The 19,878-nt window shown below is 38.3% G+C and overlaps 1 protein-coding gene across 12 annotated transcripts in view; it reads left to right on the forward strand.

The window, feature by feature from the left end:
* The first annotated feature begins 3,324 nt into the window (after positions 1–3,324).
* carm1 (coactivator-associated arginine methyltransferase 1) overlaps positions 3,325–19,878 on the forward strand; it is a 123,798-nt gene continuing 107,244 nt past the window's right edge. For all 12 annotated transcript variants that reach the window (XR_015090082.1, XR_015090083.1, XM_086055144.1 and 9 more), the window contains exons 1-3: positions 3,325–3,523; positions 9,813–9,938; positions 13,318–13,424. Coding sequence is in view for 10 of the 12 variants with exons in the window: in XM_086055144.1 (XP_085911270.1) it covers positions 3,382–3,523; positions 9,813–9,938; positions 13,318–13,424 (375 nt within the window). In the remaining 2 variants the exon portion in view is untranslated. The remainder of the gene's footprint in view (positions 3,524–9,812; positions 9,939–13,317; positions 13,425–19,878) is intronic.

Below are 19,878 nucleotides of genomic sequence, written 5' to 3' on the forward strand. Positions count from 1 at the left end.
GTTTTTTTTTTTTTAAGTAATTTTAAATAGTCAACATGCTCTTATTGTCAGTGAAACGTGAATGAATACATTATGATTTCCAGATCAATTCTGTGTCCAGATCCATTCGTTCAGGAGTTCCACGGTGAAAAACGAATGAGAAGTATAGCAGTTGCACTTCGTTGTTTTATTTCCACTCCGTGAACACACGTCAGCCACTCTGAACTCTCTCCCCTCAGTTCTAATTGTACCTTCTTTAAATGGACGTTTAGCGCCCTCTATTCGAACCTTTCTGTTACAACAACTTCATTTATTCAGTTTTCCTTTCATCCATCCGTCTGTTAAAAGACTTCAATTCCCAAAGAGGAGACTTTAGTCTCTACTCTGTTCCTCCCCTCAGAAACCAAATATGTGTCACACCCCTAATTACTTTCCATTGTATTGTAAAGTACCCATCAACGAGTGGGTACTTACTTACCCAATGACACAAACACAGCTCTCCACAATCTGCACAAAGTCAGATTTCACACAGAAGTCACCATGGCACACGATTTTGAGATTTGCAGAGTAAAATTTCATTGTTGGTGTGTATTATGGAAAATTGAAAATTTTTCTTGAATCAAAAGACAAAAGGGGCTGATTTTCAAAATAAAGACACTCAATACAAGTTTGCCCTCTGTAAAATGACTGGCCATTATAAAAATAATTTTCATGGCAAATAAATAAAAATGTTTCTTGAATTAAAAGACAAAAGGGGATTATTTTCAAAATAAAGACACTGAATTTTATAAAGAATTATAAAAAGAGTTTTTATGGCAAATTTAAAATGTTTCTTCAATCAAAAGACAAGACAGGATGATTGTGGAGAGCTGTTGTCAAACACGCCCAGGGCTGAGCATGCACAATTAGCATTTCAATGGAGACAGAGTACCGAGAGTGGAAATTGCAAGTTCTGGAAGAGGGAGGGGGCAGAAGTGGAAAATTCAGAACTCTATGTGTTAACTATACCACTTATCCTTACAAGGGTTGAGGGCGTGCTGGAGCCTATCCCAGCTGTCTTCGGGCAGTAGGCGGGGGACACCCTGAATTGGTTGCTAGCCAATTGCAGGGTACACAGAGACAAACAAACAACCGCACTCACAATCACACCTAAGGGGCAATTTAGAGTGTCCAATCAACTTACCATGCATGTTTTTGGAATGTGGGAGGAAACCGTAGTTCCCGGAGAAAACCCATGCTGGCACGGGGAGAACATGCAAACTCCACACAGGGAGGCCGGGATCGAACCCACGATCTTCGAACTGTGAGGCGGACGTGCTAACCAGTCGCCCACCATGCCGCCCCGGTATTCCTTTCAAACAACACAATTCCCTTAGTCCTCCATGAAAGCAAAGTTAAAATGTATGTATGTATGTATGTATGTATGTGTGTACGTATGTACGTATGTATGTATGTATGTATGTATGTATGTATGTATGTATGTATGTATGTATGTATGTATGTATGTATGTATGTATGTATGTATGTATTTATTAAAATTTGTTCATTTATTTATTTTGGTAATGGAGCATAAGTGGCCAAAATGTACGTTATCACCCAAGCAGGAATGTTAGTCTTTGCCCATGGTTGTAGTGGCATATGTGTGCCCGAAAATGTTGGCCAACTGAATGCGTACAAGTTGGAAGACATCTACGATGCTAATTCCACGACACATTGGTTGAACATGTCCCGACGGTCAAATTGTTTGAAATCTTTTCTTGGAGTACCACCATTTTTGTCCAGCCCTGTTTCATGAATTTATGATGAATATTTTTAAGATCAAGCTGTTCAACCACAATTCAAAAGCTGTTTCTGATTTTCATTAGCCGATTTTCATTAAAGCTTTTTTTTCTCACTTTTGTTAAGTTATTACAAATGATTACTAACTCACAGTTGAGTTTGTATTTTATTTTGAACGTTATTTCTCTAGTGCAGAGTGACTGTTCTGCCTTTTGTCAGAAATATGTGACAGGCCGTTCTTTAATATTTGACATCTGTACCCTACTGTAAAGTTGAATAGTTAAAACTAGTGGCAGACCAATATGATTTTTCAGGACTGATACAGATTATTAGTGGTAAGGGAGGCCAATAGCTGACATTTAAAGCCGACATTCATCCATCCATCCATTATCTTTTCCGCTCATCCTCATAAGGGTCGCGGGAGTGCTGGAGCCTATCCCAGCTGTCTTCGGGCAGTAGGCGGGGGACACCCTGAATTGGTTGCCAGCCAATCACAGGGCACACAGAGACATACAAATACCCGCACTCACAATCACACTTAGGGGCAATTTTAGTGTGTCCAATCAACATGCATGTTTTTTTGGGAATGTGGGAGGTAACCGGGGTACCCGGAGAAAACCCACGCAAGCACGGGGAGAACATGCAAACTCCACACAGGGAGGCCGGAGCCGGGATCGAACCCACGACCTCTGAACTGTGAGGCGGACGTGCTAACCGGTCGGTCACCGTGACCATTCATTTGCAATAAACATTTCACATCATTTTTTTTTAATATAATGCAACCCCAACACGAACTCATTTAAGTGCCAAAAGGGCATATGTTTATTAACCAGTAGCTATTTAAATGTACATTTTCTTTCTTTTTAATAAAAGACATTTTAAAATTGATGTCCGCTGATAGTGTAGTGGTACACACGCCTGAGTTGTGTGCGGGCAGCGTGGGATCGATTCCCGCTCAGTGACAGTGTCTATGTGTGCCCTGCGACTGGCTGGCGACCAGTTCGGGGTGTAGTCTGCCTTCGCCCATTGACGGCTGGGATAGGCTCCAGCAACTTCCCGCGACCCTATATAGGATAAGCGGTTTGGAAGATGACATGACATGACATTTTAAAATTGGAGGATGCAAGGATGCGGGTATTGGGATTGGGCCATCGTCTTCAGGCGCTACGATGTCGCCATCTCCTGGTCAGTAGAAGAAATGCTGTCGGTGGCCTGTACAATATTCTATTTTTGTTTTAGATTTAAAAAATGAAAATAAAACTGTTTTTAGACTTTTCCTTACTCGTTCCGGAAAAGAAAACTAGAAAATCAAGCTGGATTTCAATTTTGGTGTTTGTATTTTAAAATGAAAATCAAATAAGGAGTCCTTCTTCTATTTTTAATATCTGCTTCCAAACAGAATATCCAATGACCAAAAGAGACACGCATCGTCTCTACACAAAGCGAAATGAAAATGGAGTTAACTCCAAATATGGATTGAGTTCAAGCAACGTTGTGTTTATGTTTACGTATCATCATATTCAAATAAAAAAGGGGGCGCTGTTACAGTGTTTTATGTATCCCCAATCTGTGGAAGAGAATGCGCTACAGACCTGCCTCGCTGCCTGTATTTACAGATTAAAAATGGCGGTGTCAGTGTTTCCCGGCGTACGGCTCCTGTCCATCGGAGACGCAAATGGAGACATACAGCGGCACTCAGAACAGCAACCTTTGCGATTGGAAGTCAAAACCACACAGGATACTGCATTACTCAACCTCTCTAATGGTACGGTAACCATTTCAACATTAACACATCGGACGTATGTGGCATCTGCATGACCAGTGTTTAAGCTAAGCTAAACTAAGCTAAGCTATGCTATGCACATGCTTATACAGCTAGTCTGATAGCCTTGGCTAACGGTAACGCATGAGGGACCAAGTCGTTTTTACATAGTGTTTCACGAGGGAACCGAAAGGCTAATCTTTTTCCCTATGCCTCGGTAGTAGGTGTAATCCGTTTAAATTATAGCGACTATAAAGACATGATCCTCAAATAGCTGCAAAACCTAATCTATCCAGCTGTGTTACTTAGTGGTGTGCTTAATAGTGGAACAATACCGCTAGCCTGCTTCAATTTTAATGCACTAGCATATAGCACCAGGTGTAATATTCTATAACGATGCCGTTGATTATTATTATCAATTGGAATTGTTTCCATAGTTTAATAATTTGTCTTATTCTATCCTGTGCCTAGTATTCATTTCCATTGATAATATCGCGTTAAATTTGTTTTCAAATTGAGGTAGCTAAACTTGTTTTGGGGAAGACGTCAACCTTAGGAGCACGTTGATGTCCTAGCGGCTGCCCCTTGCGTAGTAGGTTGTAGGTCACATAATGGTATGTCGTGTGCAATCTCTAGTTACTTGACAAAGCCGTGTAAATGGAACGTTGCTTTACATTATGTATTTTGACGGACATGGATTGAATTTGTGATTAATTTGGCTTTTATTTTTTGGGTGAAGGCCTTCATTACTTATGCATTCATCTTTGTTCTTGAAACAATAGCCTGCCCCTTTCCCTCCTAAATTAAAATTAGAACTGCGTTAATCAAAATATTCCTTTCCAGCAATAATCGTAGGCATTATTTGTGTTTATTGATAATAAAAACAGTCTCGTTTAAGATCACAATAATATTTGTAATTTTAAATCAATTCCAATGTGGTTGTTTTAACATTTGTTTGACTCACGTTTACACAAATAAGTGACCAGTTGCACCTCATGCAAGAATTCTGGTTTTAATTGAAATGAAAATGCTACCTATACTATGCGGAAGTGAACTAAAACAAGCCTGACAGGAATTAAACTTATGGTGAATTATTTGGTTAAATTTGGTTTTCACAGTCCTGCCTCAGTACAGATACTACACACATAGACAGAAGAATAAACACCAGGAGTATCATGTGCTTCGGATAGATTGTGGATTATTTAATGAAAGGTATTTAGAAGAGAATGTTAATTTGTGTTTTAAGCATTTATACATACAGGGCTCTAGACCAGGGATGGGCAAATGTGACTTGCGGGCCACAATGTATTCTTACATTTTAGAGGGGCTGGGCCAGGAATATTGGATAGAGTGTTATGAGAAGTGTGCAAACGTCATAGCACAGTTAGCACATACAAATAAATGTACAACCTGATTTACTAACAGTGTGCACTGAGGACTGCACCTTTCAGATGTGCTAAGTAGTTCTCATCTAGGTAGTATGTGTGTGTCAATGAATACGCAAGATGCAGTGTTTACACACTTTTTGGAACGATGCTGGGAGGAGAAAATGTAAATGGATGAAAAACAGCACACAAATAGACACTACGTTGACATGGACAAAATGTCAATATGATCAGAGTTCCGATTAGAATTATAATCAGATGCACTGTTTTAATACACACTAAAAATATTGATCGGACAAGGACTTGTGTGTTCATGCATCACAATTTTGAGCGGAAGAAATTATTTTGACATGCACAGATTAGAGGTAAGATTTTAAGGCCGAGCCCGACCCGAATTTCGGGCCGGGTCGGGCCTAAAATGTCAATCATTACGTTCGGGTCGGGACGGGTTTATATATATATATATGTATATGTATATGTATATGTATATGTATATGTATGTATATGTATATATGTATATATATATATTACATACATACATATATACATATACATATATACATATAAATTGGAGCAAATTGGAGCTCCCCGCTTCCCTCCCCGGTTAAAGTTAGGATTGGGTCGGCTAATAGCAACAACTAGCTTCAGGCCGTTAAAACAAAAGGCGTTAGCACAACAACATTAGCTCCTTACTGTCCGCCCAGCGAGTCGAGGTGAAGATGAGCCTGTGTCTTCATGTCGCCTCACAAGCAGTGGCGCGCAGTTCCCTGCGTCGAAAATCTGGGGCCATGCCTCATCCGTCTCATTTCCACTTCAGTCTCTGTAAATATCCTGACTGGTGTTTATTGCCTCGCCCGTCCTAACCGTGATCAGCAAAGAAGCAGTGTTTTTTTTTTTTTAAGCAAAGAAGCAGTGTGTGCTCGTCCCAGCCTAAATCTATGTAGCTCTGCTGACTTCCACATTTCCTCATTCTCATATAAATCAGCCACGGAGAGGTTAATCCTTTTGATATGTTGAAGTGGGCATTAGTAGAGATGTCCACATAAATGTTGGTGCCAATTGATCGCCGTTTTTGGATGTTATAAGCAATGAAAGTGCAATGATTTCCAATGGAGAGTTTGGAATCGGTCCCTACAGTGACTCCGGCCAAACAAGGATAGAACGGTATAGGGCGCGGCCATTCTGTTTATTAACAAGGGGCGTTATTCATAGAGTCACTTATTTCCTAATTTCTCCCAAATTTATTGATAAAATAAAAAATGACAACTCTTTTCATTTTCCTGATCAAAAAATATATAAAATGCACTTGTTAGTGAAAACGTGGCCATCCAGCCCCACCGTGCCTTTAATCAAATGTACATGCATGTTAATATCTAGCCCATGTCGCAATCTCACCAGCACGAAGAGCTATGGAAATAGGCTGATTTTTCAACACACGTATTGTGTGTGTATATGTTACAACATAGGGCTGTGCAATTAATCGAAATACAATTACATTTTCGATTATTACACTCCACGCTCACTCCGCGGCGCTGCCCTCTCCATGCTAGCTAGCGAGCTAGCCAGCCATCCAGCCTGTACCCCGCACCTGGCAAGTCACACTGCACACGCTCCTACTCAATGTTTTAACAGAGTAACAGACCTAAAAATGGCACACGAACTCGAAATCGCTTATTTGGTTACATTTTGGGTTCGCCGTGGAAGATGGTGAGCAAAGACGTATAAAATGCTAGTTGTTTCTGCACCCACCGGCAACGCGACGCATCTATTCAACCATCATTTAGTTTTTGATGATGTTATGATACCAAAGCAAGAAAACAGTCAGATTTGGCGTCGTGCGCAATGTTGAAACACTGTACACAGCAACCCCCACCCATCAACACCGGAGAGACACAAAAAGATAACAGAAGGGATTTATTTTAAATAACATATCTTATGCAAATATACACTACTTTTACTAGCACCAAAATAGAAACCATGCCAAACATTATTACTGTGACTTAAATTAAATTTCTTGTGTAGTCTATAATATGAAGTCAAATTTTCTGTGTTCATTTTTGTTTCAAATTGCTTCAAATGCAATATATTATATTGGCCTACTGTAACTTAGAAGCATTGTATAGATTACTAGTATGTAACAGTCAACATTTAAATTATCGTATTGGCCCGAATATAAGACGGCCCCCTCTTTTTCAAGACTCAAGTTTGAAAAAAGTTTTTTTGAACACCAAATCAATTTTTATACAGAAAATAATTACAGTAACAATATATTTGAGAGAAAACACATGTTATTTTGCCTCATTCAAAGCTTAATATCTGAACATTTATATATGTAAACTAAAGTGCAATCAGATTCGTAAATGAATGGCTTCTGTTTTTTGAAATGTAAATAAATCTATTGTGATCAAACAACAAAATTGCAATAACTGCATTAACTATCAAAGTGAAGTCTAACTGTAACTGTAGTCTTGAAACAAATCTGAATAAGGAAAAACATTGCAAAAAAATAATGCAAACTGGTTTAACTTAAAAGTAGCTGAGATCTGTCATGACAGAACATTACTCTTCACAAACATTATCTGTCTTGCTGTGCGCACGTCATCCTCACTTGACAGGGGTTCACTATGCATTCGCTTCAATGATATCTGGCGCCATCAAGCGTCGTGAATGGGTGTCATGTCTAGACCCCGAATATAAAACGACCCCCACTTTTTCAGTCTTCTTTCAATGCAAAAAGCACCGTCTTATATTCGGGCCAATACGGTAGTTTGACCCAATCAGCATGTTAAATTTGTAATTGATCAGAAACAAATTACTCAAATATTACTTTAAAAACAAAACAAAAATGCTCCAGACAAAGGTCTAAATGTATAGATGAATAGCATATCTGTTGTTCTGTCAAAATTGGCATTTTACTCCAAGCAGTTCACTACTTTGGCAATTTATAATTGCATAGCAAGTTAACTCCAATGCTCTGTTCGTTTATACAAGAACTCCAATGCTCTGTTAGTTTATACAAGAAAACCATACTTTAATTTATAAATTTGCACTTTTTACATCTTTTCAAATAATTAATTTAATAAATATTGTTAGGTCCAAAACGAATTTAAATTATTATAGTGTTTCAAAGAATTTTGTCTTAACATTTTAATGTGTTTAAACCTGTTCTTGATTTGTAGCAAAAAATAATCGTTTGAATAATCGTTCAATTATTACCAAAACAATCGGGATTAATATTTTTTTTTATAATCGAGCAGCCTTATTATAACAGATACTTCACAAGTGATGATTTAAATATGAATAATTTTACATTCAAGTGAGTATGCAATTCTTTAGGATTACAAGAAAAATAGTGCTTATATTTTGATTTTGTATCGGTGCAGTATCAGCATCGGCCAGTATCGGGGAATCCGTATCGGAGCCCAAAAAGTGGTATCGCTACAACACTAGTTACAAGTATTGCTAACTGTATTAAAACAAATTTTATCATGAAAAAAATACAGTAACTTTAAAAATTCTTTATGAAATTGTATACACTTTTTAGGCATTGAAATCTTTGAATGTTCAACAGCATATTGTAACGAATTGGGTTATCTGTGTTGTGGTCGGATTTGTGTGTTGGTGAGTTGTGATGTTTCCGAGGTTTATGAATGCATCGTACGGCTAGCAAGAAAAGCAGCGGAGAATGAAGAACAGAACTGTTGTACTTTGTTTTTGGCTAAAAATATTGCTTGCTTCCTCGTCTAAGAAACATTCAAAGATATTCCTTATGTTAGACGCGTTCCCTGCAACATAGCCAACAATCTCATGTAGCAATGTCTGCACACAACTTTGGGACACGTACTTTTCCCCATCGGCGATTTTAACAGGAAAGCTAGAATGATCCCAAACAGGAGACCTTCGAGCTCTGGCTTGTTTGCGTATGCCATTATAATGCCATTTATCCATGCATTTATGATTTATCACAGCTTCTGGCGTCCTGGCTCTCCCGCGTGCAACAGTCAATAGCGCCCGTGCGTAAGATCGCGCTAATAAGTGGACCGAACCGAACGCAAATGGACCGAACCGAACATGCCATACCGAAACGTATTAATACACCCTATATATATATATATATATACATACATACATACATACATACATACATACATACATACATACATACATACATACATACACATTTTTTTCCATTCTACTTTGTTTCGTGCTTCTTCCGTGCAGCTAACTAGGAAAAAATTTAGCACCGACATTCTAAAATCTGAACGATTCTGGGAGAACTGGAATGATTGTCCCAGTTCCACTCGATTCCTGGTTATCAATGCCCAACCCTAAACACAAAAGAACAAACAAATAATTGTATTAATGTTATCTTTGTTGCTTGTGCAGTTGTTTTTCAAGAATGCAAGGCCTGCTGCATGCCGCTTGATGAGTTTGAACCCAGATTGAACAAAACATTGAAAAAAAAAAAGAAGAGGAAATTAGTGGATGATGTAAACGAAAGCAAAGAGAATAATTGGGAGCAAATTCATTATTTGTACCCGACACTGTATGTAATGGTCGCTACATTTTGGCCACGATGTTGGAAAAACTTTATCTATATCATTGCTATATGTAACATATACCAAAAGAAATAACATTTTATGTTATTGAAAGAAACACATTTTTGGTTTGCCGTAAATTAATTGTATAAATGATTAGTAATGCCCATAAATACTGTTCTCTTATTGAATGATGATGATGCACATTTAAGGTTGCATCTGATTGGTCAAAGTCATGTAAAAGACAATTCCATAAGTATTAAGTAATAATTGCACATCATTGCAATATGCATATTGCACGTGCCATTATTGCGATGATATTTTTTCAATCTGTTGCGCACCCCTAATAAAGCATCTCATTCTTTTCAGGAGAGGAAGCGAGTGTCTTCAAGTGTTCAGTTTCTCGGGAGACGGAATGCAGCAGAGTGGGGAAGCAGTCATTCATTATCACCCTGGGCTGCAACAGCGTCCTAATTCAGTTCTCCTCACCTGCAGGTACTCTCGAATCCGCAAGTACACTCAAAAGTAGGGCTGGGCGATATGACTGAAAAGTATATCACGATATAAGTGTTTCATATTGTTCGATATCGATATATATTGATTTTTTTTTTCTTTTTTTAAACTATTGAAAATAATGACCGGAAGAAAAATACATTTAGGTTATTTTATTTTAACATAATTCTTAACCTTTAATAAGAGGTCAATGTAACTATGAAAGAGTGAAATAAACTGGTCGATATAAAGATTAAATACATTCCATAGAGTATTCCAATCCTCTCTTGCAGTGCATACATCATCGTTGACTAACCGTCTTAGGACTACTTTATCTTTTTAGCGGACTCATTATTGCCATAGTCCATTCATATCGTTGACTAACAGTCTTAGGACTACTTTATCTTTTTAGCGGACTCATTATTGCCATAGTCCATTCATATTATACTTGCTTGATTTTACCTTGAGTGCGATGCCGGTGTCAGATAAGGCTAACTACTGCTCGCATGTCAAAGACAAGAACTCCTCTACTTGTACACCATGGCTCCATCCACGGGTTTTTAATAGGGTTATCATGCATAATATAATTTAATTGTAAGAGTTGTACTGAGTCGAGTGGTCATTTATCTGAGCAAAGTTACGGCGCTCGCTCGCTCAACGCAAGCGTAACGCAGGGCTGCCGGGCCCGCGAGCGTAGCGCACGGCCGCCGGGCCCGTGAGCGTAGCGGACGGCTGGCGGCATTTTCTATCGATCACGTGTCAATCGCGATACATATTGATATATCGAATTATCGGCCCAGCCCTACTCAGAAGTAACATTTACATTTTATTTCTGTTTAGGCATTTTAAAATTTTTTTTACAGAAGCTATTTCAAGGCACAATAATCCGATTTAGACCATGTCATATAAAGATGATCAACAGAAAATCTAAGCAAGTAGTTTGGAATCTGTCAAGAAAAAGAACTCCTATGGAGTGGGTTATGAAAGACAAAACATGGAAGAAGGACGTGAAAATAACCAGAGCTGGGCAGTCTGACCCCGGGCCGGACTGGTCGGACCCTCCGGCCCGGCCGGACGCCCGTTTTTGGGGCAGAGGGTGGAGGCTGATTCCTCGCTTCGATGACGAGCAGGGTTGCTAAAAATCAATTCATATCAGCTTGTAGCTCGTTGGCTACATCACTGTGGTTAGGTAGAAGCATTGTTTTTGTTTTAATGCCCAATACAAGCAGAAGCTGTTGAAAAATCACCAGAAGTAAGATAATACATTTTTAATAATATTCCGCATCCATTTTTAGATGTTACAGTACTGTATACTGTAATCCCTTGTTGCCTCGTTTTAGATGTGAAGATTTTTATGCAGTATTTCTTAGTGCTGTTCCGATACCACTTTTTGGCCCCGATACCGATTCCGCGCCCTGGCTGTGCAGTATCGGCCGATGCCGATACCGTACCAATACCTCACTGTTTGAAAAAAATCCAAAATAAGTGCAATTTTTTTTGTAATTCTAAAGAATTGCACTCACTTGGATGTAAAATTATTCATATTTAAATCATCACTTGCGAAGTATCTGTCGTAACATATACACAAAATACATATGTTGAATAAACAGCCTATTTTCATAGCTCTTCGTGCTTGTGAGAGTGAGACATGGGATATATACTGTATTTACACGAATGTACATTTGTAATAAAGCAAGGTGCAGCATTTGTACTTCTAAAATATATTCAGTGACTCTAACCGACCCCCCCAATGCGTGACGTCACATTTGTATGCTGCCAGAGGGGCAGGCGGTCGAGTGAGTGGGATAACGAAGTCCGTTATGTGTTTCTAAAAAGGGTTAACACCTGTGCTGTTTATGTTTGCTCTAATCGGTCAACTAGAGATTGCATTTTGTGATACCGGCAGTGTTTCAAATTAACCGGAGGCAAAAACGAAGTTGTTTGAAAGCAGACGTGCACAATGGCTGTCAAATCTTCAACGTGACCACTTAACACCATCACAACATACAAGGTTATGATCTTATGACTTGATATCAGTTATTGTTTTCTTTTTACTTTTCAAGCAAGATTTACTTCGCACTGCTGTTCAACATTAATCTGTTAATTATATAGGTATACAAATTTCATATACGTTGATGGAACATTATAGAACATTTTGCTGAGCGATGTGTTGTAAACAAACTCGTCTCTTTGTTAGCAGTTAGCAGGGTCATGAAGGCGAGTTTATCTGGACACAAACTATTTCATGAAAGACGTTTTACACCATTAAACTAGTGATCGATGTACTGTGTCAAACAAAAGCAACATTCTTTGCTACGAGACAAAGATCCAGCCGACATGCCCCCAAAGTAATTGCAGGCTCTTGATAGCGTCAAAGTCCCCCCAAGCAACTGCCTCCAATGTGGCGATGTATGTCCTTATAGCGACCTTTTTCACCAAACTAGACATAAGTAGACCATGACCAATAACGCTAATAGTGGATAAGGTTTCTCCTCGTAGTTTCCTTCCGCATGCGGCTCTCAAATATGCGCACTGCGTTCAAATCATGATACCAGTATCGATAACCGGCATCGGCGTTATAGTTTTTAGTACTGGCCGAGTACTGGAGTTTTAATGCGGTATCGGGATACCACCCGATACCAGTATTTGTATCGAAACAACACTATTGTTTATCGCAGGCAAAAGACATAGGGGAGATTGTCGTCCTGCCAATTATGTTTTCGATTTCGATTGCGATTGTCGATTTAAAGTGGATTTGTCTATTAAATTGAAGTTCTTTATTTCGTGACCTAAAAACAGTACAAATTATTGTTTAGTAGATTTTTCGCAGCCGGAAATTGATTGAACAGATTACATTCGGCAAACGAGGTACCAGCTACTTACATCAACAACAGGTGGATTAATTTATATTCCACGAACGCAAAATTAATCAGAATGCCGTGTTTCAACTAGTGGGCCTGCTGGGAACATATTCTTGAAAAAAATAGGTTTGGGCTGACTTCCGCATTAAAGAAACTTTAAGATAATGATGGTTCCAAAGAGTAGCTTGCTGGTGTGATATCCCGCGATTTACAAACGATCCAGGTAGTCGACTAGTCGCAACTACTGTTTGTGATTAGTCGACTAGCAAAATAATCGTTTGTGGTAGCCCTAATGTCCACCCTTAATATTTTCAATCTATAGTCCAACAAAATTCCAATAATTTAAGAGGGGAGTATATATGGTAATTTTTCACACTGGGTTTGGCCGGTATTTTTGCATGGCCCTACACTTCCGCCACATTAGAAGTACCTTGTGATAACTTAGAAGTTGGATTTTTGTTAGCACTGCTTCTTAACTTTTTAGAACTTTTCCTGTCTGATCCATTGCATTCCAACTTTAGACTTTCAGTCCTTTTATAACATCTTGAAGAACTGTCGGGGGCATCTTTGTGAGCGATCAGTCTTCAGTGACAGAACAGAAGAATCATCTGCCGTACAGTACTTCCAGGTGAGTGGACAGTACAAATTCACAGGAAATGACACATTAAAACTGTGAATGTTTACAAGAATCTCTAAACCTCCTCTCACAGCCCTGTTAAAGGGACGATGGCCATGTTTTCACTAACAAGTTCATTTTATATATTTTTTGATCAGGAAAATGAAAAGGGTTGCCATTTTCTATTATATCCATTCATTTTGGAGAAATCAGGAAATAAGTGACTCCATGAATAACGCCTCTCGTTAATTAGGCCAATGGCAGCGCCCCCTACCGTTCTATCCTTGTTCGGCCGGAGTCACGGGAGGAACCGATTCCAAACGCTCCATTGGAAATCATTGTACTTTCATTGCTTATTACGTCCAAAAACGGCGATCAATTGGCACCAAAATTTATGTGAACATCTCTACTAATGCCCACCTCAACAACAAAAGGATTAACCTCTCCGAGCAGAGCTACATAGATTTAGGCTGGGACGAGCGCACACTGCTTCTTTGCTTTGAAAGAAAAAATAAAAATAAAATAAAAAATACTGCTTCTTTGCTGATCACGGTTAGGACGGGGCGAGGCAACACTGCTTCTTTACTGATCACGGTTAGGACGGACGAGGCATTAAACACCAGTCAGGATATTTACAGAAACTGAAGTAGAAATGAGTAGACGTGCACATTTATTTGGATGAGGAATGGCCCCAGTTTTCCGACCGACAACACGCTGTCCAATTTGGAACGTAAACAGCCGAAATGGTACGTTACAATGCGGCCACACTCGGCTGTGTAGTCAGCCTCCTCGCTGGAATTTTAGTACTGATGTCATTTTTACATGCAAACCTATTATGTAAATGTCAATGTTAAGCTCACCCAAGTGTTTTAACTCATTCAATGACCATTTGCAGGACAGCAAACACCTTGAGTGCCAACTGTTTTTACAGGATTTTGACTTATCTTTGAAGGCTCACAGAATATTGTGTTCTATGGCTTTATAAACATGGAAACTAAACTAAACTAAAAACTAAACTAAAAGAAAGATTAGACTTTCTTGCATCAGCCCCCCACTAAAATGTAACATTCTTTAATAATCAGCAGTAGAACATAGACAAGTTTAACTGAAAATCATTATTGTGAAAATAAAACGGAGATCTCAAAGTTTTTGTAAAAAAGATGCATTTCAAGTATAACTCAAGTTTGACAACACCATTTTTTGGTTTTATGCCAGCTCAAACATATGGACAGTACTTTTCTTTTAAACAATTCTGAGAAAGGCGAATAAACAATGTAGTTGCTAGCGATATCAAAATATCAGCAATATTGTGCTACTGCGATATAAAACTTGCCACGATATCGTCGTCGTCATCCCACGATATTAATAGCAGGAAATCTGTTTATAAGCCCAATTTGTTTTCCATTTGTGCAGTTCCAGCACCTTCTGGTGGTTAGTTTAGTAGTGCAGTTTAATTTGATGCATGTTTTTGCCACCTTTAATGGCTGGATGGATGTTAAAGACCCACGCTAATCGCCAGATGAAGGGTAACATAACACATTTGAGTTCCTCCACAAATTGTTCCGATTCACAATGATTGCATTTAAATGCAGCCAATAAACCTTTTAAAACTTTTTAAAACCCATGTAAACGTGCGCAATCATCCAAATATGCCCTAATTCAGGTTTTTAAAATTCTGAATATCATGCCTGGGTTACTTCCTTTCCAACCTGAATATGCATGTATACGACAATCGGAATATCGGGCTATTTAAATGTGGGGGCTAACTTTCTCCGCTCAAGCCATGTAAACGGGTTGTTCCGAATGACTCAGAAATAGGGATGTGCCCGACTAGTCGTTTAACCGTATACGATTTATTAAACATTTTGTATTTTACTAGTCGGTTAAACGCGGCATTATCACGCATCTTGTTCCTCACGCATCTTGTTCCTCATGCCTCTGTGAACAAGCTGAGCACCAAGAGAGAGAAGTGTTAATGCGCCTTGGAGGAAAGACACACAGCTGAAAACTTGGCTGCTCTCCTGCGGAGTGTGATGGGTACGTGGGCACTAGAAAATAAAGTTGTCGCCTGTGTGCATGATAATGCAGCTAACATGGTGCTGGCGAATGAGACCCTCCTGGAATGGGAGTCTGTACTATTGCTCATTAAATTATTTATAATAAATGCCATGCATTGCTTTGGAAAAATGTATCAGAAATGTTCTTTCAATTGTTCACCTTTATTCAGTCAGTTGTTGTTACATCAATAGAATTTAAATGAACAAACTCTCCTGAATGTTTGGGCTAAAATAGCCCCTAAATACACAAAACATTTGCATTTTAAAGTTTGAATTCAATATGTATTATATGCTTATAGACTAGTTGACTAGTCGGCGGGCAAATTAGTCGAATTCCCCATCCCTAACTCAGAAATCAGAATTTTGACCTTAACCCGAATATTGATTGCATGTAAACATAGTCAAAGTGCAGTGTTTATCTTGCAATAAACTGTTATTTTGCGATCAAAATAATCTCCTTTGTAGAGCTAGGCGGTATTACGATATAAATCGCAAAGACGATAACGTTTATATCGTCTCACTTTTCTCATATCGTGTCTATAATTTTGCATCTCCATTGTCACACACAGCAAACTGCAAGTAATAAAAACAACAGAGGAAGCTTGATTTGATGAACAAAAGCTTTGTTTTTTTTAATTTATTTTTTTTGTGTGGTTGCCATTACATTCAACAAAAACTGTTAAAACGTCCTGTGTTGAACTTCATATTTGTATTATGCTCTGATTTTTTATTTTTTATTTTTTTTTAAATTTTTTTTTTTTCCCCACCCATTGAGAGTGACCTGGGTGGACAACACCACTCAACGTTTTTTCTTACCATCTATTTCCGCAAATGCACCATCTCATTTGCTGGTACCTCGCTTGCCGAATGTAATCTGTTCAGTTGCCACGTTCGGACAAGCTCTTTATCATACGTGCAACAGCGTGCCCATATTTGGAAGTGCAGACGTAGCAGCCGACCAGGAAGTAAAAAGTGAGGCTTTTCTCACTGGTTTACAAGATGTACCTTTCATTGTTATAACAGAAATCCCAGTCTTTGCTCATTTTAAAAAGGAAATTCAAGACGAGACATGATACATCTTTCAGTGTTAATACAGTAACCGCACTTTATTTATCAAGGCTTCCCCATTGTCTTCACCTCATTACTTGTAAATAAGTCCGCCAAAATAGCAGTAAATCTCTTGGCAGACCCTCTCCTATTGGAAATGCTTTCTGACGTCGTCAGTGACTATGTTTGCATGCAGTCAATATTTGGGTTAATATCAAAATGCAGTTTTTTTTTCTTTATAAATAAATGCATTAGGTTAGCCCATTAATTGGTGTTCAATAGTATGGTTTCATTAACAGCTGCATTATTGTATTGTCTTGAGCTTCTGAAAAATAGGTTCTTGTGAAAAACAAAAAAAAATTATTAAAAATAAATATACTGGTTAAAAACAACCCTTCGAGTAATTCATAGACAAGTTCACAAACACTAAAAATTTAATGAAATTAAATAACAGAAGTTAATGCGATTTGTCCAAAAATAATTCTCTCTTTAAAATGTTTTTTTGTTAAAGAGCACTGTAGACAGCGGTAACGGTGAATGTGGCCACAAATTAAGTGGAAATAAAGCCACAACAATTGCCCCAAAAAATGTTTTGGTTCTCTGCTTATTTTGGAGTAATGTGTATTGATTCCACTGTTACCACTTCATCTGTGTGGATTGCATAATCCTTAGTAGATCAAGTCTTTGCTTTTGGGTGGAAATGATGTATGTCTGTTTTTAACTAAAATTTACTGAAACTAGACTAAAAAAGTAGACTAAAACCTTTTTGAGTATTTGTTGACTAAAACTAGACGAAACCCTTTTTTGGGGTGTTTTCGTCGACTAAAACTAGACTAAAACTATCACTAATAGGAATGACTAAAATGTGACTAAAACTAATAAGCATTTTTGCGCAAAATACTAAGACTAAATCTAAAATGCCTGCCAAAAACAACACTGTTGGCCAGGCCTGATGTAGCACCTCCATAGTGGCGAACGATGCAACTGCAGTTGAAATACGTTGCTGCCCTAGACATCAATCGGGCTGTGTTGACCAATCTCAGTCACTCTGGCGCAATTTTGAACGCAGGAAAAACCCTACAACAAAGTACCTAGTGTTGCATGGGATACCAGTAAAAACGGAGTGATACCATTATTATTTATTTTTTAACACCAGTATTGAAAATAAAAACACTCACACACTAACTATGTCTTCAATTTTCAAACAAGTTCCGTTCCTACACTGGCGATGTAACCTGAATTTCCGTGTATGTCAGATTTCACCGTTATAGGGGAAGTCAATCCAAATTTTTTTCACAATGTTCTATGCAGGCCCACTAGTTGAAACAAGGCATTCTGATAAATATTGCATTTGTGGAATAAGAGTTAATCCACCCGCTTTTAGCAATCTCTGGAGGCAGCCGTTTTGTCACTTCGGTTAACTGAAAATGACATCACAGTTGCTCAGGGATCAGGTACCGACCAATCACCTGTTTTCTTAAGATGAACCATGATTGGTGGTTATCTGAGCCCTGAGCATCTGTGATTCCATTTTCAGTCAACAGAAGTGACAAAATGGCCGCCCCTGAGATGACTAAAAGCAGGTGGATTTTGCTGCTTAACTCATATTCCACAAACGCAATATTAATCAGAATGCCTTGTCTCAACTAGAACATATTCTGGAAAAAAATATGTTTAGGTTGACTTCCTCTTTCAACATGCGCCTTGGCTCAGTAAAGGTTGGGAATCCAACAGAAGGAGTGACATAATGGCCGCCATTTCAAGATCGTTAAACCTGCGGTTTTTCTAAAGGGCTGATGTTAGGGATCGGCCGATTATTGCTCAGATATACAGTGTTTTGACAAGAATCGGCATTGGCCTTTTTTAAAATCTGATGGCCAATATTAAATCACTTAAAAAAAACTATGTTAACTTCAAGGAACTATTAATTTAAAAAACTTTATAAGAGATTCTACTGACCCTGGGAACACTGCACTTTTTGTTTTTGTTTTGTGTGTGAAATCAAAACAAATATTAGTGGAATTTTAACATGTCTGGCATTTTGAAATTTTGGAGGAATTTATTTGCAGTAAAAAACTATATGGAGCTATTGTTTAAGTTTTCATGTAAGTTTTGAAGACATGCTGATGCTGCCTTTTTGTTAGAATTTTACAACAAAGATGTATATTGGCAAACCTTAATAATAATAATGATGATTAAAAAAATATCAATATTATGCAAATAAACATATGCTTAAAGATATTTCAACAAAGTTCAGAGTTCATCTTTTTTCAGATTTTGACGCCAATATTTTCCTTTTTGCTGAAAATGAATATGGGCTCCAAATATACTAATAATTGGTATGGGTATCGGCCCTGAAAAAAACATTTCGGTCTATCTCTCGCTGTTATCCCCACGCTCATCAATCAGCGGCATGCTACTGTGGAGGGGTCACACTAATCAACGCCGAAGTGGCTAAAAAAGAAAAAAAGCATCACGTCATACTTCCGCTGTCACACATACAACAGAAAGTCATGTATTTCGTGGCTGCTTGGCAGTGCTAGCCGCTAAGGTACCTTTCTTGCACCGCAGCAGTGCAGAATTCATTTATCTTATGTAAGTTAGTGCGTAGCAGCAGCAAGGAGCTGCGTAATGCTGATCCTTTACTCCATGGTGACAAATAAACTACCCTACTAAAAAGTCATGCTTTCACTGAGGAGGTGAACAAGGAGTCATTAAACATGCTAATTGCAGAGTCGGGAAAGACCTAAAATAAGTGCTTAGGTGTACAGTAGACTTTTCACAGAAGTCTGGGTCATTCTTGGACACCGGAGCAAAGGATTCTGCTGTGGCACTGCTGACGAAGGTGAACACAAAATACTCACAGTAATACTTAGAATATTGTCATTGAGTTAGTTATCTGTTGTAGTAATTTCCAGCAGAAACGCAAATAAGTGTGAGTGCATGTGTTTAATGACTACACCGCACTGAAAATGGTTACCTGTTCAAAGTCTCACCACTGAAGTATTAATGGATTCATTTACAGAAAGTATATTCGCTTTTGTAAGCCACTGCAATATTCATTTTGAACATAAGCATGTTTACATACAGGGGAAAAAAATGCACCTAAATAATGAAGCACTGCATTTTGAATAACTTGTACCTCAATTAAATGTTAAAAAGGCAACTTTTAAAGATAAAATGCAAATGTAAGGCTTACATTACAGGCCCATATAATCTAATAGTGAACTCTGTCTTTTTTTGGGCATGTATTTTGATTTACTCATCTAGCTGTTCTGGATGAACATTTTGAGACAGTTTCAAGCAAAGAAATCATGAGCTGTCTACACAGAAGTGCAGCGTCTCCTGTGACTCCAGCATTG

This window comes from Filicampus tigris, chromosome 16 (genome assembly GCF_054856515.1).
Source record: "Filicampus tigris isolate MCC_2025a chromosome 16, RoL_Ftig_1.0, whole genome shotgun sequence".
NCBI classification, from domain to species: domain Eukaryota; kingdom Metazoa; phylum Chordata; class Actinopteri; order Syngnathiformes; family Syngnathidae; genus Filicampus; species Filicampus tigris.